The sequence below is a fragment of the Pieris rapae genome, chromosome 17 (assembly GCF_905147795.1).
Source record: "Pieris rapae chromosome 17, ilPieRapa1.1, whole genome shotgun sequence".
NCBI classification, from domain to species: Eukaryota; Metazoa; Arthropoda; class Insecta; order Lepidoptera; family Pieridae; genus Pieris; species Pieris rapae.
In genome coordinates this window covers 7,032,003-7,050,447 of record NC_059525.1, presented here as the reverse complement: position 1 = coordinate 7,050,447, position 18,445 = coordinate 7,032,003, and the positions used below count along the sequence as shown (strand labels likewise).

The 18,445-nt window shown below is 34.1% G+C and overlaps 1 protein-coding gene across 4 annotated transcripts in view; it reads left to right on the top strand.

Annotated features, from left to right (window-relative positions):
• LOC110997755 (cadherin-89D) overlaps window positions 1-16,493 on the top strand; it is a 39,792-nt gene extending 23,299 nt beyond the window's left edge. The window contains exons 4-22 of one of the 4 annotated variants that reach the window (XM_022266062.2): window positions 287-473; window positions 2,261-2,369; window positions 2,810-3,012; window positions 3,471-3,599; window positions 4,500-4,692; window positions 5,157-5,315; window positions 6,101-6,234; window positions 6,617-7,217; window positions 7,549-7,707; window positions 7,872-8,052; window positions 8,122-8,282; window positions 8,356-10,499; window positions 10,802-11,011; window positions 11,534-11,703; window positions 12,155-12,223; window positions 12,651-12,854; window positions 13,108-13,416; window positions 14,622-14,699; window positions 15,486-16,493. In XM_022266062.2, coding sequence (XP_022121754.2) covers window positions 287-473; window positions 2,261-2,369; window positions 2,810-3,012; window positions 3,471-3,599; window positions 4,500-4,692; window positions 5,157-5,315; window positions 6,101-6,234; window positions 6,617-7,217; window positions 7,549-7,707; window positions 7,872-8,052; window positions 8,122-8,282; window positions 8,356-10,499; window positions 10,802-11,011; window positions 11,534-11,703; window positions 12,155-12,223; window positions 12,651-12,854; window positions 13,108-13,416; window positions 14,622-14,699; window positions 15,486-15,960 — 5,875 coding nt within the window. In that variant the 3' untranslated portion in view covers window positions 15,961-16,493. Of the gene's footprint in view, window positions 1-286; window positions 474-2,260; window positions 2,370-2,809; window positions 3,013-3,470; window positions 3,600-4,499; window positions 4,693-5,156; window positions 5,316-6,100; window positions 6,235-6,616; window positions 7,218-7,548; window positions 7,708-7,871; window positions 8,053-8,121; window positions 8,283-8,355; window positions 10,500-10,801; window positions 11,012-11,533; window positions 11,704-12,154; window positions 12,224-12,650; window positions 12,855-12,936; window positions 13,022-13,107; window positions 13,417-14,582; window positions 14,700-15,485 lie in introns of those variants that run through there. The other 3 variants (XM_022266061.2, XM_022266063.2, XM_022266064.2) reach the window with 3 other exon arrangements.
• Window positions 16,494-18,445: the final 1,952 nt, after the last annotated feature.

Here is an 18,445-nt window from a genome sequence, read left to right as displayed (position 1 = left end):
CAAATTTTATGTTTTTTCATTATTAAAAGCAAAAATAAATTAGAATAATGTCATAATTTTAGAGCTAGAAATATCTCTCTTCTTCATAGCATAAACACAATTTGACTGTGCGAAGAATTGACTGAGATTCTCTTATGAATAATAATGTAATCATTATTTGTGATCAAATTAATAATTACCATCAAATTATTAATAACATTTATATACTTTTGAGCGTCATATTATAAAACAAATTAATGTCTATTTCAATGCCCACCCACAAACATTTCTAAATCGAACATTCCAGAAAAGACCTAGTCCTCCAAGCAGTAGACCGCGAAGAAGATGCAGCATTGTTCACATACCGGGATGTGAACCGGACTCATGTGGCGGTTGTCCTGGCGCAGAGTGTCGAACATATGGTGGATTCTGATTCTCCTCACAATGTGGTCAAGTTCCGACTTGGCTGTGACTTCGATACTGGAGATGATTTGGTAAGGGCTATTATATTCTTCGTTAAAAAATCTTCCCTTACTTAAAGATTCTAAACGCCAATTTACAACAGAGAAGAAAAAAATAGTTAGTAATAGGCCTGACTCCTCATTTTTATCCTTTATTCACTAGTATTTTACGACTTAGCAACAGATTGAGCTCGTTATTTTTTCCTAAAGAAACACGATAAAAAGCATTTATAAAATAATAGGCAGGAAGTAATATTGCAAGTAGGCGGTAGTAAACGCAATAGGGGTGAGACATTTTCACTTTTACATGTCTCGTAAAATCAGATGTATTTTAGATGAAGTCAATGAACTATGTTCAAAGATGTAGACTTATAGAAGGGCCTGTACATGAAATATTTTTGAATAATTCACTTTAGATTTTCTGTAATTGAAGGTATACGAGCTGCTAAAAATATCCAAATTAGAACATTATAGTTTGATTATTTAAGTTTTTTTGTTTTTTATTTTTGATATTTATTGAATTTATTCCCCATTTAATTTAGCTTGGTAAATACGATAATAGTAATTAGGTGCTGTGTCAATGACCTGTCAAGAAAAACCTGCGTTATTCTCGTATAAAAATTATAAATACAATTAAAATAGACTACTAAGGTAAGGTCATAACAGCATTGCTTTCACAGGTATTTAAGTCAGAATTTCCCAAAAAATATTTGAATCTTATACCATTATGAACGCAACCATTACACGTACCGTGGTCACAAAATGTCTAATATCCTATTTGTAGATGTCAATTGTTTTTTTATGTTGTTTAGGTACCAGGTATCGGCTAGATAGTTCCATAAAATAGCTTTAAATAGAAATCATATCCAGGCGTTTATATTATGCGTACATGGTGTTTACGTCTGTACTCCAACATTTGCATAATTGCTTTCAGGACCAAAATAGTATTGACAATGTGCTAATAAACGCTCCGAGAACATGTGTACGAGAAATTGGTAAATTTTCCGCTGTATTACGACGTTTTTCTCGCAACTCACTGTCAAAAAAGTGTTTATTTTCTTTTTATTTATAGTATAATCAATTGTTTTGTTACAAAAAATCGTTTAGATTAAATGTAAAATAGACACATATAACATAATTTTTACTTCGTAGATATGAAAACGAATTTAGAGTTATAACTACATGTGAATATACAACAGATAAGTCTCCTCTAAAAATCTACGAATGAAGACTGTTTATTTGGTTGGTAATTAATATATGGAGCCTCCGATATTGACTTGACACGACTTCGTTTTCTGGCGAAAAATTAATTTCTTTGGTTAAATATGCACAATATACCTATTGTTTAAAATAGATTAAACAGACTCACAAATCATCTAAACCCTATCTGATTGGAAGATTAACGCACTTCAAACAAAAATATCTAATGAAAACTGTAATTAGATGCTACCCTAAAAATATGTTCGTTACAGACCAAACTAAAGCAACCAATTATTTCTGCTTGTTGGTATTGAATTGCGTCAAAGATGGTTGTCTTGACAAAAGGATGTTGTGATATTTCTGTTCCGTCAAACAATTGAACTGTAAGCCTTTTAAGTGGGTAGAGCTTCTCTTAAATGTCACTGACGTATAAATGGTCTTAATGGTTCTATGCAATTTGTATAAACTTTGTCACTATTTGTTACTTGGCCTTAGTACTGGGGGTTCAATTTAATGATAAATAATAATTTGCCAGTCTTTACTGCTTCATGGCATATTTTTGGGTTCGTTCCAAATTAAATCAATGTTTTACAAACTTGTTAATAAGTGCGTGGTTTTAGATTTCTGCCTATCTATCAGTGACGGTCTATATTGAAGATGTGAATGACAACGTGCCTATCTTTCTTGACACACCCTACACTGTTACTGTAGATGAGCTCACGCCACCAGGTATGTTCATCTTTATTTGGTTTTTAAGTTATGTGAATATTTAATGAATATATTCTATGAAGTCTATGTAATCCTAAAGGAGTACTTAGTAGGTAGGCACAGAAAGACTTTCATTAAAAGTGATAGGTACTTAAAAAGACGTAGAATTGTATGCCCATTCTCTATTGGGTTTTAGGCGTTTATACAATATTATAGGATCAGTGTTGCATCATATAAAGTATGTTGTTAATGATATGAATGTTGTTATAATATATAGGTACAAGATAGTAGATACTGTTGTAAATGAGGACGGAAATGACAAAATTAATAAGCTTGCAAGGATCCAGTTTTGGATCTCGGGGATATGAAAATGGAAATTGTTTATAGCTTTTGAGAGCTCATACCTTCTAACAATTTAGACAAATCCTTCTGGCATTAATATTTTAAATAACCTTTTCCAGGATTAACCATATTCCGCGGAATCCGCGCGTTTGACCGTGACAAGCCGAACACTCCAAACTCAGATGTCCAGTACAGCATCACAGCTGGTGATGAGGGCCACCGCTTCACCCTGGAGAGCTCTCACAAGCCTGGTCTCGTGTTAAGGAAACCACTGGACTTTGATACAGGAGATCGAGAGTTTTGGTTAACTGTCACGGCTTCTGTAAGTAATTTCTATAAATAATATTCTTTGTGCTTTGTTCAACGATACGTCTCTTTCTGTTAAGTTATGTTTACGCTATATTAAAAAGGGAGCACGCAATATCATACCATACCATATCATACCTCCTTTGAAACAGAGGCCTGTCCTCTGTGGAGGTCCTCCCATGGACACCCTTCCAGAAGACTTGCAGGAGTATTGTCTTTTAAAGATTGGTAATTGTATCTGTTAGGGGGCTGAGTCGTATTGGAAGTAGTTCAAAGGACAGCCTGCTTAGATGTCTACAATAATACTTATTAGAATTGGTATTGTGCGTTTAGCTACAACACGTTATCTTTGTCTCCTCAATTTACAATATATATAAGTATTAATCAATTTCTTAAAGAATCTAGAAAAACTGTATCGCTTTATTCATTAACATCATCAATTAACACACATTATAGCATTGTTTTGTATTGCAGGACAGGGGTTCTCCTCCCCGTACTACAAATACCACGGTACATATTTTAGTCCAAGACAATGATGACCTTCCACCCAAATTCACGCTTGACGTCTACAGGACTAAAATACCTGAGTTTTATCCTATCTTGGTAAGTATATGTGATAAACAGTCTCAAATGAAAACTAATGTTTATAGAGTTGGGCCACTTTAAACAGACTAAACGTTTTTCAATATGATTTTTCGTTCTATATAATACTAGCGGGACGCTGCGGTCCATCCGCATAAATTCACTCATATTATCACAATGTTGTCCAGCTTAAAGCCTTTCTCGGTAAATAGACATTTGTATGCATTAAAAATATTTTTTTAAATGACATATCGTAGGCTTTTTGTTGATATGGATGTCTGAATCCGTACATTATTTTGCCTTTAGTCAATAGTTTCCGCAGCATACTGTACCACAACAGTTAAAAAAAATGTGCATCCAATGTTCTATGATAACGTTATGGGTTCTAATAGAGAAAGATTTTCAATGAGTCAATAGATTTGAAGCCTATTCAATTAAAAAAAAATCTATCAAGCCTTCCTCTTTATAAGATTAGTGTAGAAATAGCTTGACGATTAAAAATCATGGAGCGTTCTCCATAGTTCCTTTCGTTCAATTCACGACCTTGATTAGAGATCTCTGTAAGTTTCCATAGCGTCAGCGATACTGTTTTTTTATGTAAGTTTAGTGTAGTTTTCTCAATACCCGTAACGCTGATGTCGAAATATTGGAACAATGATATTGGGTTCGTTATAAAGTTTCAGTAAAGGTCCTGGTACTAAAATATTTTTGATGACTTTAACTATTTAGTTACTTACATGCAACAATATATTACATAAGGGAAAATTATATGAGACTTTATGGTTTTAATAAATGTACAATCTCCAGGGACAAGTATACATAACAGCATATCTGTTGCTATATAGTAAAAGGGTTTGTATCACACAATAAAAGGCAAATCTTTTTCCGTGCACTTGTAACATTAATCTTTTGCATTACCAGGGCAAAAGGATTCACCAGGAGCTATCATTTAATCAGGCGATTCGTGCATTTGACCAAGACACAGGTGTGGCAGCACCCGTTCGATATGAGCTGGTCTCTGGGAATGATAGACGGCTTTTCACTCTTAGCCCTCTAAATGGAAGCCTGTTTTTGGATAGAGAGATTGATCTGGATGCTGAAACTGCTCCTCCTGGTAGGATTATTATGTTGATTCTGACGTAATAAGTTGGAAAGTAATTGCCCGATTTATCCACAAACTATAGATCTTTCGTTGTCTTTGTCACTATCGTGACAATCCAACAAATGTATTTGACAGAACATTATTGACATTAGGCCCGAACCATAGGTATTAATTGTTGTTGATGATTTATATACGATAAAATAAAATACAAAAAATACACTAGTCCCAGGCTCTTTTATCAACAGACTTCGAGAATATATTATTTTAAGAAAATAATTTCATATTACGAATCCTTGATCCATGAAATCCATGACATTTATTTATTTTGATTTAAAACTAAATTCAATTCTATAGGTAATAATCAAATACAATACTAGGTGAGAACTTTACTTATATTCTTATACGAGAACGTACTAAGAACTCGCATACGAAAGTATTTAGTGCCTTTTTTATTTGAATATAAATTAAAATTGCAGGAAACACTTTCATGCTTCAAATACAGGCAGCTCAAGTTGACAACCCCTTAAAGACTGCGCAGGCGAGAGTCGAAGTCGAGATTTTGGACCTAAATGATAATTTACCCGAGTTTGAAGTGGACTTTTACAATATAAGCATTGTGGAGAATCTGCCTAATGGTAATAACTGATTTACTTATTATACTAATCTTCTCTCGAATATAAACTCTAACTCTTAAGTGTTACTAACTTTTGGCACTCACTGCGCATTTTTGTAGCATAATTTTATAAGTTTAACATTTGCTCGAATGGTGAAGGAAAACATCGTGAGGAAACCGACATATCTTAGACCCAAAAAGTCGACGACGTGTGTCAGGCACTGGAGGCTGATCACCTACTTGCCTATTAGATTTAAAAATGAACATGAAACAGATTCAGAAGTCTGAGGCCAAGACCTAAAGAGGTATTAGTGCCACTGTTTTTTTTTATTTAATTCTAAATAATATTCTTATATGTTACGATTATGAGGATTTAACTTAGTTATAATAAATGAAACGTAAAAATAAGTGCCGAATTTTTTCTCTGCGGTAGATAGTTCAACGTGACAAACGAAAAACATAATACGTAAAAGTAAAAAAATACACATATTTTGTATATTTGGAATTTACCAGTAATAAATTATCAATTTGGTATGTATGTGACATTGTTGAAATTGTATATTATTTTATTATTATAGCCTTTATAGGTTTATGCGAGTGTTCGTAAATCTATGTATGTTTTGCTACATATTCCTTGGATTAACCTTAATATCGAAACGAATCTTTCAGATTTTATCATATTCCGTCCACGCATTTTACTTTTTTTAAGTTACCAGGCGCGTATATATATTAGGGTGCTCATTAGGAATTTCCAAAACGAAATATTATACCATTATGATTGAAATCAGATGAATACTATTTTCTTAGGTTTCAGTGTGCTACAAGTGATGGCCACAGACAAAGACCAAGGTGACAACGGAGAGTTTACGTATCAGCTGAGTGATCCCAATGAGGCCTTCTCTATTGATCCCAGGACTGGGTGGCTGACCGTCAAAAACCAAGTAAATTTACACATAGTTAATTTTATCTTAACACGTTCTGCTCCCTTGACTTGAGGTCGTTGATCTTTCTATCATCACGTATTAATCAGCTAAATAATTATTTATCTAATATTAAAATCTTTGAATACAAAGTACAAAGACAGAGGGAACGGTAAATTTACGGTATTAATTGATAAAATATTTTTAAGACAGACCTGATTCGGATATGGATTAGTCCCTTGGGGGGAAATTATGCCTTGTTTGGGGCAGAACACAATGGCAAACCACCACTCTATATTTTTTACCCTAGTAATCAGTAATCATGAAGATATGTTTGCCGTTCATTTTTGTTTTTATTCTAATGAATAATTAAATAATTTTAATCAAATTATTTTGTTTGCAGACCGTACTGGACCGTGAACAACACACATCGCTACGAATGAAAGTTTACGCCAAAGAAAAGAACCCCAGTATCGTCGGAACTTTCTTAGATAAACAGAGACTGGCTAAGTGGAGACGCAATCCATCCCCTAAATTAGCCACAAAGGAAAAAACAACATACGTTTTCCCAGACAAAGTTGGAAACAGCAACGAAAATATCGAGTACATCGACGATTTGAATCAACTTCTATCTCTAGTCACCGTGGAAGTCACTCTCCTAGATGCCAACGATAACAACCCAATCTTTGTACCGAGTAATCTCTACGAATTCTCAATCAAGTCAAATGCCAAAATCGGAACAGAAATTGGAATAGTTCAAGCGGTAGATCCTGATTTGGGAAGGAATGGCATCGTCTTGTACGATTTGCAAAGAACTAGTAATTTGACAATTACATCGCCATTTCAAGTGCACGCTAAAACTGGCGTGATTACGTTAGCGGAGTCTCCTGTGCTGGAAGGAAGACATGCTTTATTCATCGAAGCCTCCGATCAACCCGCTAACCCAAGTGAAAGGCGATATTCTTTGGCAGTTGTCGCTATTGATGTTGTGAATGTTCATAAAGGTACTGGAGCAAATCAGTCACAAAAAAAACACCAATGGCGATAAAACCATTTTAGGTTTGGGCATCAGATTTCTGCGTCTGTTTTATGATCATTTATCAATCTAATAGGGTAGTAGGTGATCAGCCTCCTACAACTGACACACATAGTCGACTTTTTGGGACTTTGAAAGAAAACATCGGGCTTGCCTTCCAAGGCACCGTTTGAGCGAATCTTAATTGCGCACATAAACGGAAAGTGTGTGTCTGTGTCTGAAAATCCTAGCCCGTTGATAAGTTATATTTACATGTATTGTAAAAATGCACTGTATGATAGGAATGTTTATGATTTCAGGGTCCAAAACTGATAAGCCAGATTTCTTAGGATCTCCATACGAGTTCTGGGTGGGGTCAAATGTAGGCATCGGGACGAGTATTGGTCAAATACGAGTCAACGATGCTATGCAAAAGGGTGAACTATCGTATGATTTACTTCATGGATATATAGAAGGAGGTGTGTATGTATAAGTTATAAAGTATAGAGAAAATTTAAGTAAAAATAATATATTTATTATCATATTTCTAGAGTTTGTAGAGCTGTTTTGGGGTTAAAACTAGTTTCTCAACTCTTTTCCTATATTCATTATAATTTTCATATGTATAATTTCCTTGTTTCAGTACCATTTGCTGTTGAGGAACGTTCTGGAGTAATAACCGTGGTAGACGAACTATCTAAATTCGACAGACAGGTGTATGACTTTGAAGCCGTTGCAATACAGGAAAAATACAACTTCTCAATAACGACCAATACAACCGTCCACGTTGTGGATGTAAATGATGAGAGAGGTGTCTTTTTAAAGTAATAATTTTTGGTATTAGATTTAATTTTAATTTTTAAACTTTAAATAACATCGCCTTTATGTTTCAGAGGAACCCATTCTCCGCTGGAGTTTAGAGTCAAAGAAAATATTGCCGGTGCAACTATTGGACAGATATTTCCCAACAACATAAGTGGAACGTCAAATAATACTGGGAAGTTCCAATTTATTATTGCAAATCAACAAGATGTTACTGACGATATAGCTATCGGTAATATCACATTTTAAATTACTAAATTTAATGCAAATGATCGAACAATATATAATAAAATTTGTATTTACAGGGGCTGATGGAACTATTTATGCTCAAAAACCTTTAGACAGAGAGAAAAAAGATACTTATAGAATGACGATAATAGCCGAGTCTTCTAAAGGTGTAATGGTTGGAACTAGTTTATATCAAATAACGATTTATGTAGATGATGAAAATGATAATCCACCTATATTTGAATTACCGGCTTATGAAGGCACAATAACTGAGAATTCTTCAAAGGGAACTGAAGTAAAATTGGGTGCCAAAATAAAAGCAAGGGACGCTGATACGGGTTCAAACGCTATATTTACATATACTCTCTTTGGAGAGGGACACGATTCTTTCAGTGTTAATGAAGAAACAGGCACGGTCACCTTTGTTGGAAATAAACTAGATCGCGAAGAAAAAAGTGCTTACCTCTTTAAAATAGTCGCAAGGGATAAGGGAAGCTTAAGTTCAGAAGCCAAATTAACTGTACTCGTTTCGGATGTTAACGATAATGTACCAAGGTTCGATCAGATTGTGATACCCCTTGGGGAAAATATAGAATTAATAGAAAATTCAGAACGGAGCTCTGTTAAAATTTACAAAGAAATAAGAAATAATACGGGTATCATAACTAATGTAGAAGTAAAGCCTAAAAATAAATTCGCCGTAACAGTTGATTCCCCTCTCTTCCACGTTCCTGAAAATATTGCTGTCGGTTCAACTGTTTTGAGATTAAACGCCCTGGATATGGATAGTGGAACAAACGGACAGATACGCTATGAATTTATGTCAGAAGTTTTCATACCGCCCTTTTCACTCCCAGCCAGTGCCTTACAAATAAAAAGGTACTTTGTTGTGAATGAACGATATGGAAATATCGTAGCCGCTCGAGCTTTGCCTCCAGAATCAGAGTTTCGATTAAATATAACTGCCTTGGATGGTGGTCAGCTCAGTGATCATACAGTAATCCGACTGTTTGTTCAAGACGTGAACGATCACTTTCCGATGTTTAAAAAAGCGTGGTACACGTTTAATGTCGAAGAAGCTCAGTACACTCGACGCATTCTGGGTAAAGTCGATGCCACCGATGCTGATTTTGGCCAAAATGCTAATATCACGTACCACATTGAGCCACCGAGTAATGATTTGCCATTTGAAATATCACCACATAGTGGAGTTTTTAGTGTAAATGGAGAGCTTGATAGGGAAAAAGTTGATAAATATGTCCTTACAGTAGTAGCTACGGACAATGGCCAAGGCAAAAAGCTATCATCATCGGTGAGCGTAGAAGTGCAAGTTCTGGATGTAAATGATAATGCACCCCAATTCAATACTTACAATGAACTTTTGGAACTTGAACATACAGAAGCAGAAAAAAACAATCATAATTATGAATCTGTCAAAGTGGTACCAGTATATAAAGCAACATTAGAGGAAAATGCACCAGTTGGGACCGTCGTAACTAGAGTTTATGCAAATGATTCAGACTTTGTTGGAAATGGAAACGGGTTAATATTGTTTAGTATCCCACAAAGAAAAAATCAACTTAATATGTTTGCTATTGACTCCAAAGATGGAACGATAACAACTACTGCAAGATTAGATTATGAGAGTCAATCAGTTCATAATATCACCGTGATTGCCTCCGATCTTGGATCACCTAGTCTAAGTTCTACAGCACTCATCGTATTAACCGTGAAAGATATTTCAGACGAAGTGGAAGTATCAGATAAACCCGTGTTTATATCGAGATATTACGAATTAGAAATAGAAGAAAATGTTCAAACACCGGTGGAATTAGTTACGTTAAACTTAACAGAATATTATGAAAACTTCAAAATGAAATATTTTATTTATAACGAAAATGACACTGATATAAAAAGAACATTTGTGATAGATCCTCGTAATGGGACGTTGTATTTGATTCGTAGTCCCGACAGAGAAGCGCGAGATTTGTATGAAATAATGATTAGAGCTGAGAGACAGAAGATAAGCCGCGAGTTACCACATATGATATATCCCGTTGGTGATGAAGTTTTGGAAGGAATGACAAAGTTTGATGTGAAAGTCGTGGTAAGGGTAAAGGATGTGAATGACAACGCTCCAAAGTTTATTTATGGCGGTCGTCCGATGGTTACAGCGATTCCTACTACAGCACCATTTGGATATGAAGTTATTCAGTTACGAGTAAGCAATTTTTATCATTTAGTTGATTCACGTTACATAAAAGGATTTAATCATGGGGGATTCAAAGTTTAGAACATTACCTGGGCTATATAATTTACAATCACCATTCAATGTTATATTGTTCAAATTCGATACTATTTGAGTTTATTTCTAAGCTTCCAAAAATATTTTTAGACTTAGTATGTTTGTCCTATCAAGACGATGATGTAATTTCAAAAATTTGTTCGCATCGAAATTTAAACTAATGATATTTTTACCATTCCTAAAAAAAAAAAATTGTGATCAATTTACATTTATTTTAGGCCGTAGACGCCGATGCCGGTATAAACTCAGATATACGCTACCAAGTGATAAATACAGAGGGTGGTCGCTTCAGCGTGGACCCTGTCACTGGTCGAGTCAAAGTTGCAGGCTCATTCGCAAGAGATGCAGGAAGAGTCATTGGCTTTGACGTCAAAGCAACGGATAGAAAAGGGGCTGACGACGGACGGTCAGCTATTGCTAACGTATTTGTAAGTTAATTAAACATAAAATATTTACATTCATTTAAAGGAATGAACACTAGTTTTAACATGCCAATAAGTTATTGAAGGTACATAATACATATATAAATCATAAACCGTGAGATAAGCTTTTTTTTTTAATTTAAAAATTTGCATATAGTTATTTCGTTCATTTGGAGACATTTTGTGCAGATTCCTAACGCTCAAGAAGAATTCTTCGGAACCTTGCGTAAAGGGACTCCTTTTAATAATATATTTTAGTTATTACATTTATACAAGGCTAGTTATGATATTGTAATTATTTTTATAATATTTAGAGACATCACAAATATGCAACAATTCAATGATTAACACGTGGTTGCTTGATTCAATTTGTCAAACTTTGATATCTGCGTAATGAAACGAGCAAAATACATAAAAAACTGATCACTGCTGAACAAGAATATATATATATATATATATATAAAATAAATATAATAAACTCCAGAAATATATTAAACTCCATTTTATTTTTTTCGATAATTTTTTTAGGTATACGTTTTGGATGAAAATAAACAGCTTGTGATTGTGGTGGGAGCCAAGCCCATGGAAGTTGAGAAGGAGCTATACAACATCACACGATATCTCTCGAATATGACCGGGTTCGATATCCGCGTACGAAGATTGGAGACTAGCTCTAAGGCAACCATGGATGGATATGCGTGAGTTCTCTTTATTTGATAACCCTGAAATGGCCTGCCTTTTACAGAATTAAAATAAATGATTAAAGTACATTGTTCTCTCATTCAACTGATACAAGATAGTTATCTATATAACGAGTTATGTATAAAGACGGTAAATAACGGGCACATGTCCAACAGACTAAATTTTACAGGAGACACAAAAAACCTTAAAAAAAAATTTCTATCATTTATCGAAATAGTTTGTACCAAATAAACTCCAAAACTTAAAACAATACTGTTACCATAAGAATCCTTAATTAGTTCTAAATCTTAGTTTTCAAAATTATAAAAAAGCCGTGCCATGCAAAGACCGGAATGGCTTAGTAATTTATAAAAAAATATTTGATAAAATACTGATAACTCAATTTCTGAATAAGCTGATCCTTGTACTAGCGATCAATGGAATTGAATATAAATTATTATTTTCCAGGACTGACATGTACGTCTACGCCATCGACCCAGTATCAAACGCGATTATTGACATGGAGCTACTACAAAAGTGAGTGAAAATTATTACTGACTTAAATTATTGTCCGCGCCAGATTCTTGGATTCAATGTCAGGAACATTGATATTCATCTCGTAACTAATCTGTGAAGCATGGGTCATAAAAATTCTGTATCAATTTCACAATCGATTTTTTATACAGTATTCAGTGCTCCCACTGTTTAACTATCAATAGCGTCAGCTATTCCCATCCCGACTCCAATATTGAGCTTTAGTACGGCGTTCCTAATCCCATCAGCATGTATTGAAGTAAATATAGCACAATTAGGCTTTACAGAGTACGTACACAGACGAGACTTGCAATTAGTTTCTTCCTTATAACTTCTCCGATATGAATCAGGAGCTGTAGTCTAGATTATCGGAAATAAATTTTTCCAAAAATTCTGACGATTTTTTTTCATACGTTAAATATCGTTTCAGGTCAATAATGAAGCGGGAAGTAGCGTTACGTCACAACTTAGCGGGTTTCAAAGTACTAGAAGTCGGTGATAGCACAGTAGTTCAAGCCAGGAGTGCGCAAATGTTCAGCACTATGGAGATCAGTGTAGTTGCCCTTGGCTGCCTTGTCTTCATTGGAGCCTTCACCACTGCCATTTGCATACTCTGTGTCAGGAAAAACAAAAGGTATTAAATTAGAAATTTCTAGTAAAATCTGCTTACATTGTTGTGAAGCATTGTAGTAAGCAAGACTTTTTCCATCTTTCAGACACCATCACCATCACAAACGAAAACATACGAAACATTATTTTATTAAGTAATTTAAATGTGCAATAAATAAAAACGATTTCAACTGCTTGTTTCATTACATCTTGTAAATTAGCATGAATTCTTTACCTTTCTATCTTAACATAACTTTTCGTTTTCCTTGTCCTAACAGAGGTCGCCACCCGCCATACTCTCAACATCGTCTTAACGCTTTCTCTGATCATTTAACCAAATACGGAGGTCTCTTTCCATCCGGATCGAACCAGTGCCAAGAGCTGAACCAGTCATACAGCGAGCCGGATTCCTATATCGACGTTATCAATCAGCCGACAAAGAAAATCTGTCCTCATGGGAACACGATTGAGGAGTTCGGAAAGGCCCATCAGAAATGTGTGAAGGGGCAATTTGAAATCAATGGCACAGAATTTAATCATAAACACGAGAGAATGTGTATTAAATTTAACCAAAGACCTGCGAAGAGGTAACCTTTTTTTTATATTTTTTGTCGTGTAACGAATATCCCAGGACAACACTGACGTTGTTATATTGTAGATGAATTGAATTGAACTTTTATAAGTGACTCTACAGAATGATTTATCAGTTACTGGAACGCCGTAGAGTGGATGGAAAATATTTTGAAGGAAACTTAGGTTTTATTTGTAGATTAAATTTACAATACTTACTTAAAAAATAATTTATTAATTATGTAATAAACACATAGAAAACACTTGCACCACCAAATCTGGTATCTATAATTATGGTATCCATTATTCACTAAAATGTGTCTCTATTTTATGTCCATCTCGAACATAAAATAGAGACTCCATCCATTTTAAATAAATTAGAATAATAAATTTAAATTTGGTCTAATGAAATATAATAAATATAATGTATTAAAGTTTCTCCAGTTTAAGGAGTAAACGTCCTACATTTATAAATAATCCACTGTTTAAATTATTGGTGACAAAATTAAGTTGTTCAAGAGGGATATTTGTTACACGCTTTTGATATTCTGGTCCTGGCTTTCCTATACTTCTACTATTGTCTTATCTAAATGAATACAATTACTAGTAACCTTCTATTTAATAACATACTTATATATTTCACTAAAACATAAAACACACTGGTGATGGTTTTAGGATTTTCAAAAATTAACATTTCATACATCTTTACCTCATATTTAATAGTATTATAAGAATTAAAGTTGTTTAAAATGGTTAAAATTAATATTTGATTTGATTCGACGATTCTAATTTAGATCCATCGCTAGATTGTTATAATGGTAGACGTTCAAATAATCAATGATCGAACCTAGGAATAGACTCTAGGTGGAACTTGGAAAGATGATTTGAATAGAATAAAATTCATATAGAAACATATAAATTAACATTTTTACTACTAATATATTGACTGTTTAGAGCTAAAGCAAGCGTAAAATGTTTTAAGAATTATATACGAATCAAGTACATGATTAATGTTTAAATAGAAGGAAATATTATATTTTAGATTATGTCGTTGTATTAAAATAATCTACACTAACGGAACACTATTGCATTAACATATGTAGTTAGTTACTACTAATACTTAACGAAAAAACAATTTAAAAACAAAATTGTCACTCGTAAACCATCGCCAACATGCACGTAGGAAGGGCCAGGACCCGTCGCTAACGTCAGTGAATTCCAGTGGACAGGACTCTGGCATCGCAGAGGGAAGATGTCCATGCGGTCACGTCTCGATGCACACTTCAGAGGAAAGTAGCGGGTGAGTTACTTACTGAGTGACTTAAATGACGTCACTAAGGTTTCCATTCCTCTTCCAATGCCTGTCCAAGTACAGAAGGTCGGCAGTAAATTTTTGCCATTTGAAACAGTTGTTCCACTTACTTGACTCTCAGCATTGTCCATAGCCAAGAAATTTTGCGCCTACCAGCTTGCGTTTACCCATGATTTAATCTATTATTATGGTGTTTAAAAGTCGATACTACAGAGCATGTGGCCGAGATGCGAGCCATTCCTCTGCTTGGCAAGTTCTACACCACGTTACACAATTATATATATACAAATTAATCTAAAAATAATACTTGCTATATACTTACCTAGAACAATGTAATGTACAATAAGGATATTATTGCAAGGAGGGCCGTCAGACAAAATGATACATAAAGCATTGGTTACCTATATTCTCTTTTGCATCTGGTTCATAAATATAGTTCATTCTGCTTATTGAATTAATGATTATGTTTATGATGTTTCTCTTCTAACTAATATTTTTTGTATCGTACGCTCTTGGAAGTTTAAGAGGAATTTGTTGAGTTGTCGCCTAAGAAGCTAACCCTTTAAGCAAATCCGTCAGTCATTTTTGGAACCACTTTTGCTCAGCTTTGACACATCTGATCAACTGCACAGCTTTTCGGTCACTTACTTGCATGATCGCGTGACTGATAGACTACTATGTAGGAGTCATATTAATATATTAAAACTCTTGGAAGTGACATAGTGATCCTACAATGTTACATACTCCTACAAAATCGTTCATAATTAATTTCAGATGCAGCTACGAAGACTCGCTAAAATCAAATCATAAACAAGATCGTAAAGGTTACCGGGAAGACTCTCGTTTCATACGACGAGCGTCCATCGGCCACCAGCCACTAGACATGAGAAGATGCAACCAACGCAGACAATCATTCTCAGAGAACATCCAAAGACACTTCCCATCTGTCGAACGAGTTGTGTCCTCCCCCAGAATAACAAGACAAACCTCAACACCCAACGTGAACGCGCCATCGTACTTCCTAAATGGGAAAAATAATTACAGAAGAAAAGAAGTGATGAATGAACCAATGATAGACTATGATCATAGTGAAAATGAGGACCATTTTGACACAAGGCTTAATAGAAAGCTGAGTGGCGGCCGAAAAGTGGGTAGTTTTATGGACTTACATGGCCAAGCGATGTTTGTTACGCCTGTTGATATGAGAAGACAGGGGAGTGAGAGAGTACTGGTTGCCAGACCTGTATGAGATTTATTAGTCGTTGGTTACTTGATTTAACCTGGATTTCCTAAGATTAGACGTTTTTTAGAGCCTGACAGAATTTTTTAAATAAAAATTTCGTAATAGGTATGATACTTAGAATTTTCTAGTAGTTTGTGTAAACAGCTATTTGATTTTATTCATAAATCATTTATGTTTAAAAATGTATTATAAATGTATTAAATTAGATAATTTATCATTGATCACGGAGGTATACTTCTGGATATATGGCTAACCCGGTTTCTATATAAGATACCAGTCGTAATTGCTTCGAATCGTAGATTTTCTCTAAAGAAAATGTATAGATCATCTTACTGCTCGTATTTATTACGATTAGTATTGAATACAGCACGCGGTTGCGAGTCATGTCATAAGCTTTAAATTGAATATGAGAGTATATTTTACTAGAAGCGTGTAGATTGCTTTTTAGTGTAAGTTAATAGTAAGTGCCATTATGGAGATTTTGTTAATATACCACCTTCTAGAATAGACTGTAAATATTTTTGTAATTAAATTTTGTATGTTGATTTATTAATTTTTGTTTTATTTCTGAATTTGGTATTAAAAACCTCGAGTTGACGACTAAATATTTCCGTAACCTCTCATAATAATAAGACTCATTTCTGCATCAAGAACTTAGCTGATACTCATACTTCGATGTCTACAAGCCCGAAAAAATTTTTCGCTGATAATGAAACGAAAAATAGCAGAAACACGAAATAGTTATTTTTTTTAATTTAATAGTAAATTTTTCTTATATATTCACGTACAAAGGTCTTTATTGTGTCATACTATGTTGGTAACATAGACAAATCTATGGGGTTCATTAAATTACCTAACTGAAATTTTTTGTTACTTGAATTACCTAACTAAAAAACAGTGATATCAGATTTCTCAGCCTTTTGTGCCTGACATGCATTCGATTTTTTCTATCCAAGGCGTGCCGGCTTCCTTCCGTCACTATACAAACGAGTGTTAAATGTGTGCATAGACAGAAAAGTCCATTGGTGCACAGGCGTTGTTTGATGTGGACCTCAGGGAAGAGAATTCCATATTCATGCCAGTAAGCTAACACTACACTACTAACTAGTACCTACATTATAAAATCTTACATATATAAATTTAAACTCTTCCAAACTTTTTGTCTATAGAATCAATAAGTTTTTTAACTGTATACAACGTATAGATCAAAGATCGATACACAATTCCAATAAAAAGAAACATATTGTATCCATTGACAGCGAACAATTATGTCGAAGGCCGTTAGCCTCAAGTGCCCAAGATCTAATACGAAAAATGTCAACAAAAATAGCGAATCCACTCAACTGTTGAAAATGTCGCTTTATTCATCATTCAGACTCCAATAATGTGGCAAAACAAACTGGGGTAATGGGAACAACGAGCCATTGAGTTAAGGAAACCGTAAATATAGTTACATATGGTACATTTAAAATGTAACTTATTGTCAAAACAGGCTTGTCTATTAACGGAGAAATTGCTGGATTGAAATGCATTGTCGTAATTAATGATATTTGTTTTATTACACGCAATATCAATACATGTTCGTCTGTGATTAAAAAATAAAATATAATTCTTTAAATATTGTCAATACATACATTATTATATATTCATTACATACATTTCAATATGAATAAATGAAATTTCAAAACTAATGCATGCATTAGCCTATTTTTATAACTGTTTTTATGCTTTGAGTTTAACATACATTACTGATGTATTTTTTAAGCTACAATTATAGTTAGTAAAGGATTGTACTGATAAACGCACCATTACAAAAACTTGAAAAAACTTAATTGTTAATTTGTGTTCACACTAGGATTTAAAAAAATAAGTAAATATACTTAATACTTTTACAACAGTGTACATGGGCGGATTGTGAATTTGTGGGCACAAAGCCCACAACCCACAGAGAGAGAGTTTTTGTAATAAATATAGCTATCATTTAATTTATTTATTTTTATTTAATCCGACCGGGGCAATGCTTCACAGGACTACATTTTAATAACCTTAGCAAAATAACATTGTCTCAAATCAGAAAATTCCTTTCGTCACACTTCGTCACGTTTGAGATAGCTCTCGGTCGACGAACTGAGAACTTATAATTTGTTTCGTAAAATCCTTGTGTTTTTAATGGAATCCCTTCGATTGTTTATGTTGTAAACTCACGCTCTTCGCAAAAGTTGTGTTTGAGGAAGATCGTAATTTTTCTTATATGTATGTGGCTCAGAAATTACAGCTACTTAAACGTCTACGAGTAATTGTTATAAAAGTTGCTTCAGCCGCATTTTCTTCTTCAAATTTTAGTTGGTTCTGCACATGGTTTTTTTTATTCCTTTACTTGCGTTACCTTCAATAACCCAGTAATCCCGCTCGTTGCCTCCCTTAATAACTAAAATCTGTTACCTGATCGTATAAAGTGGTTTATATATATATATATATATATACAAGTTTT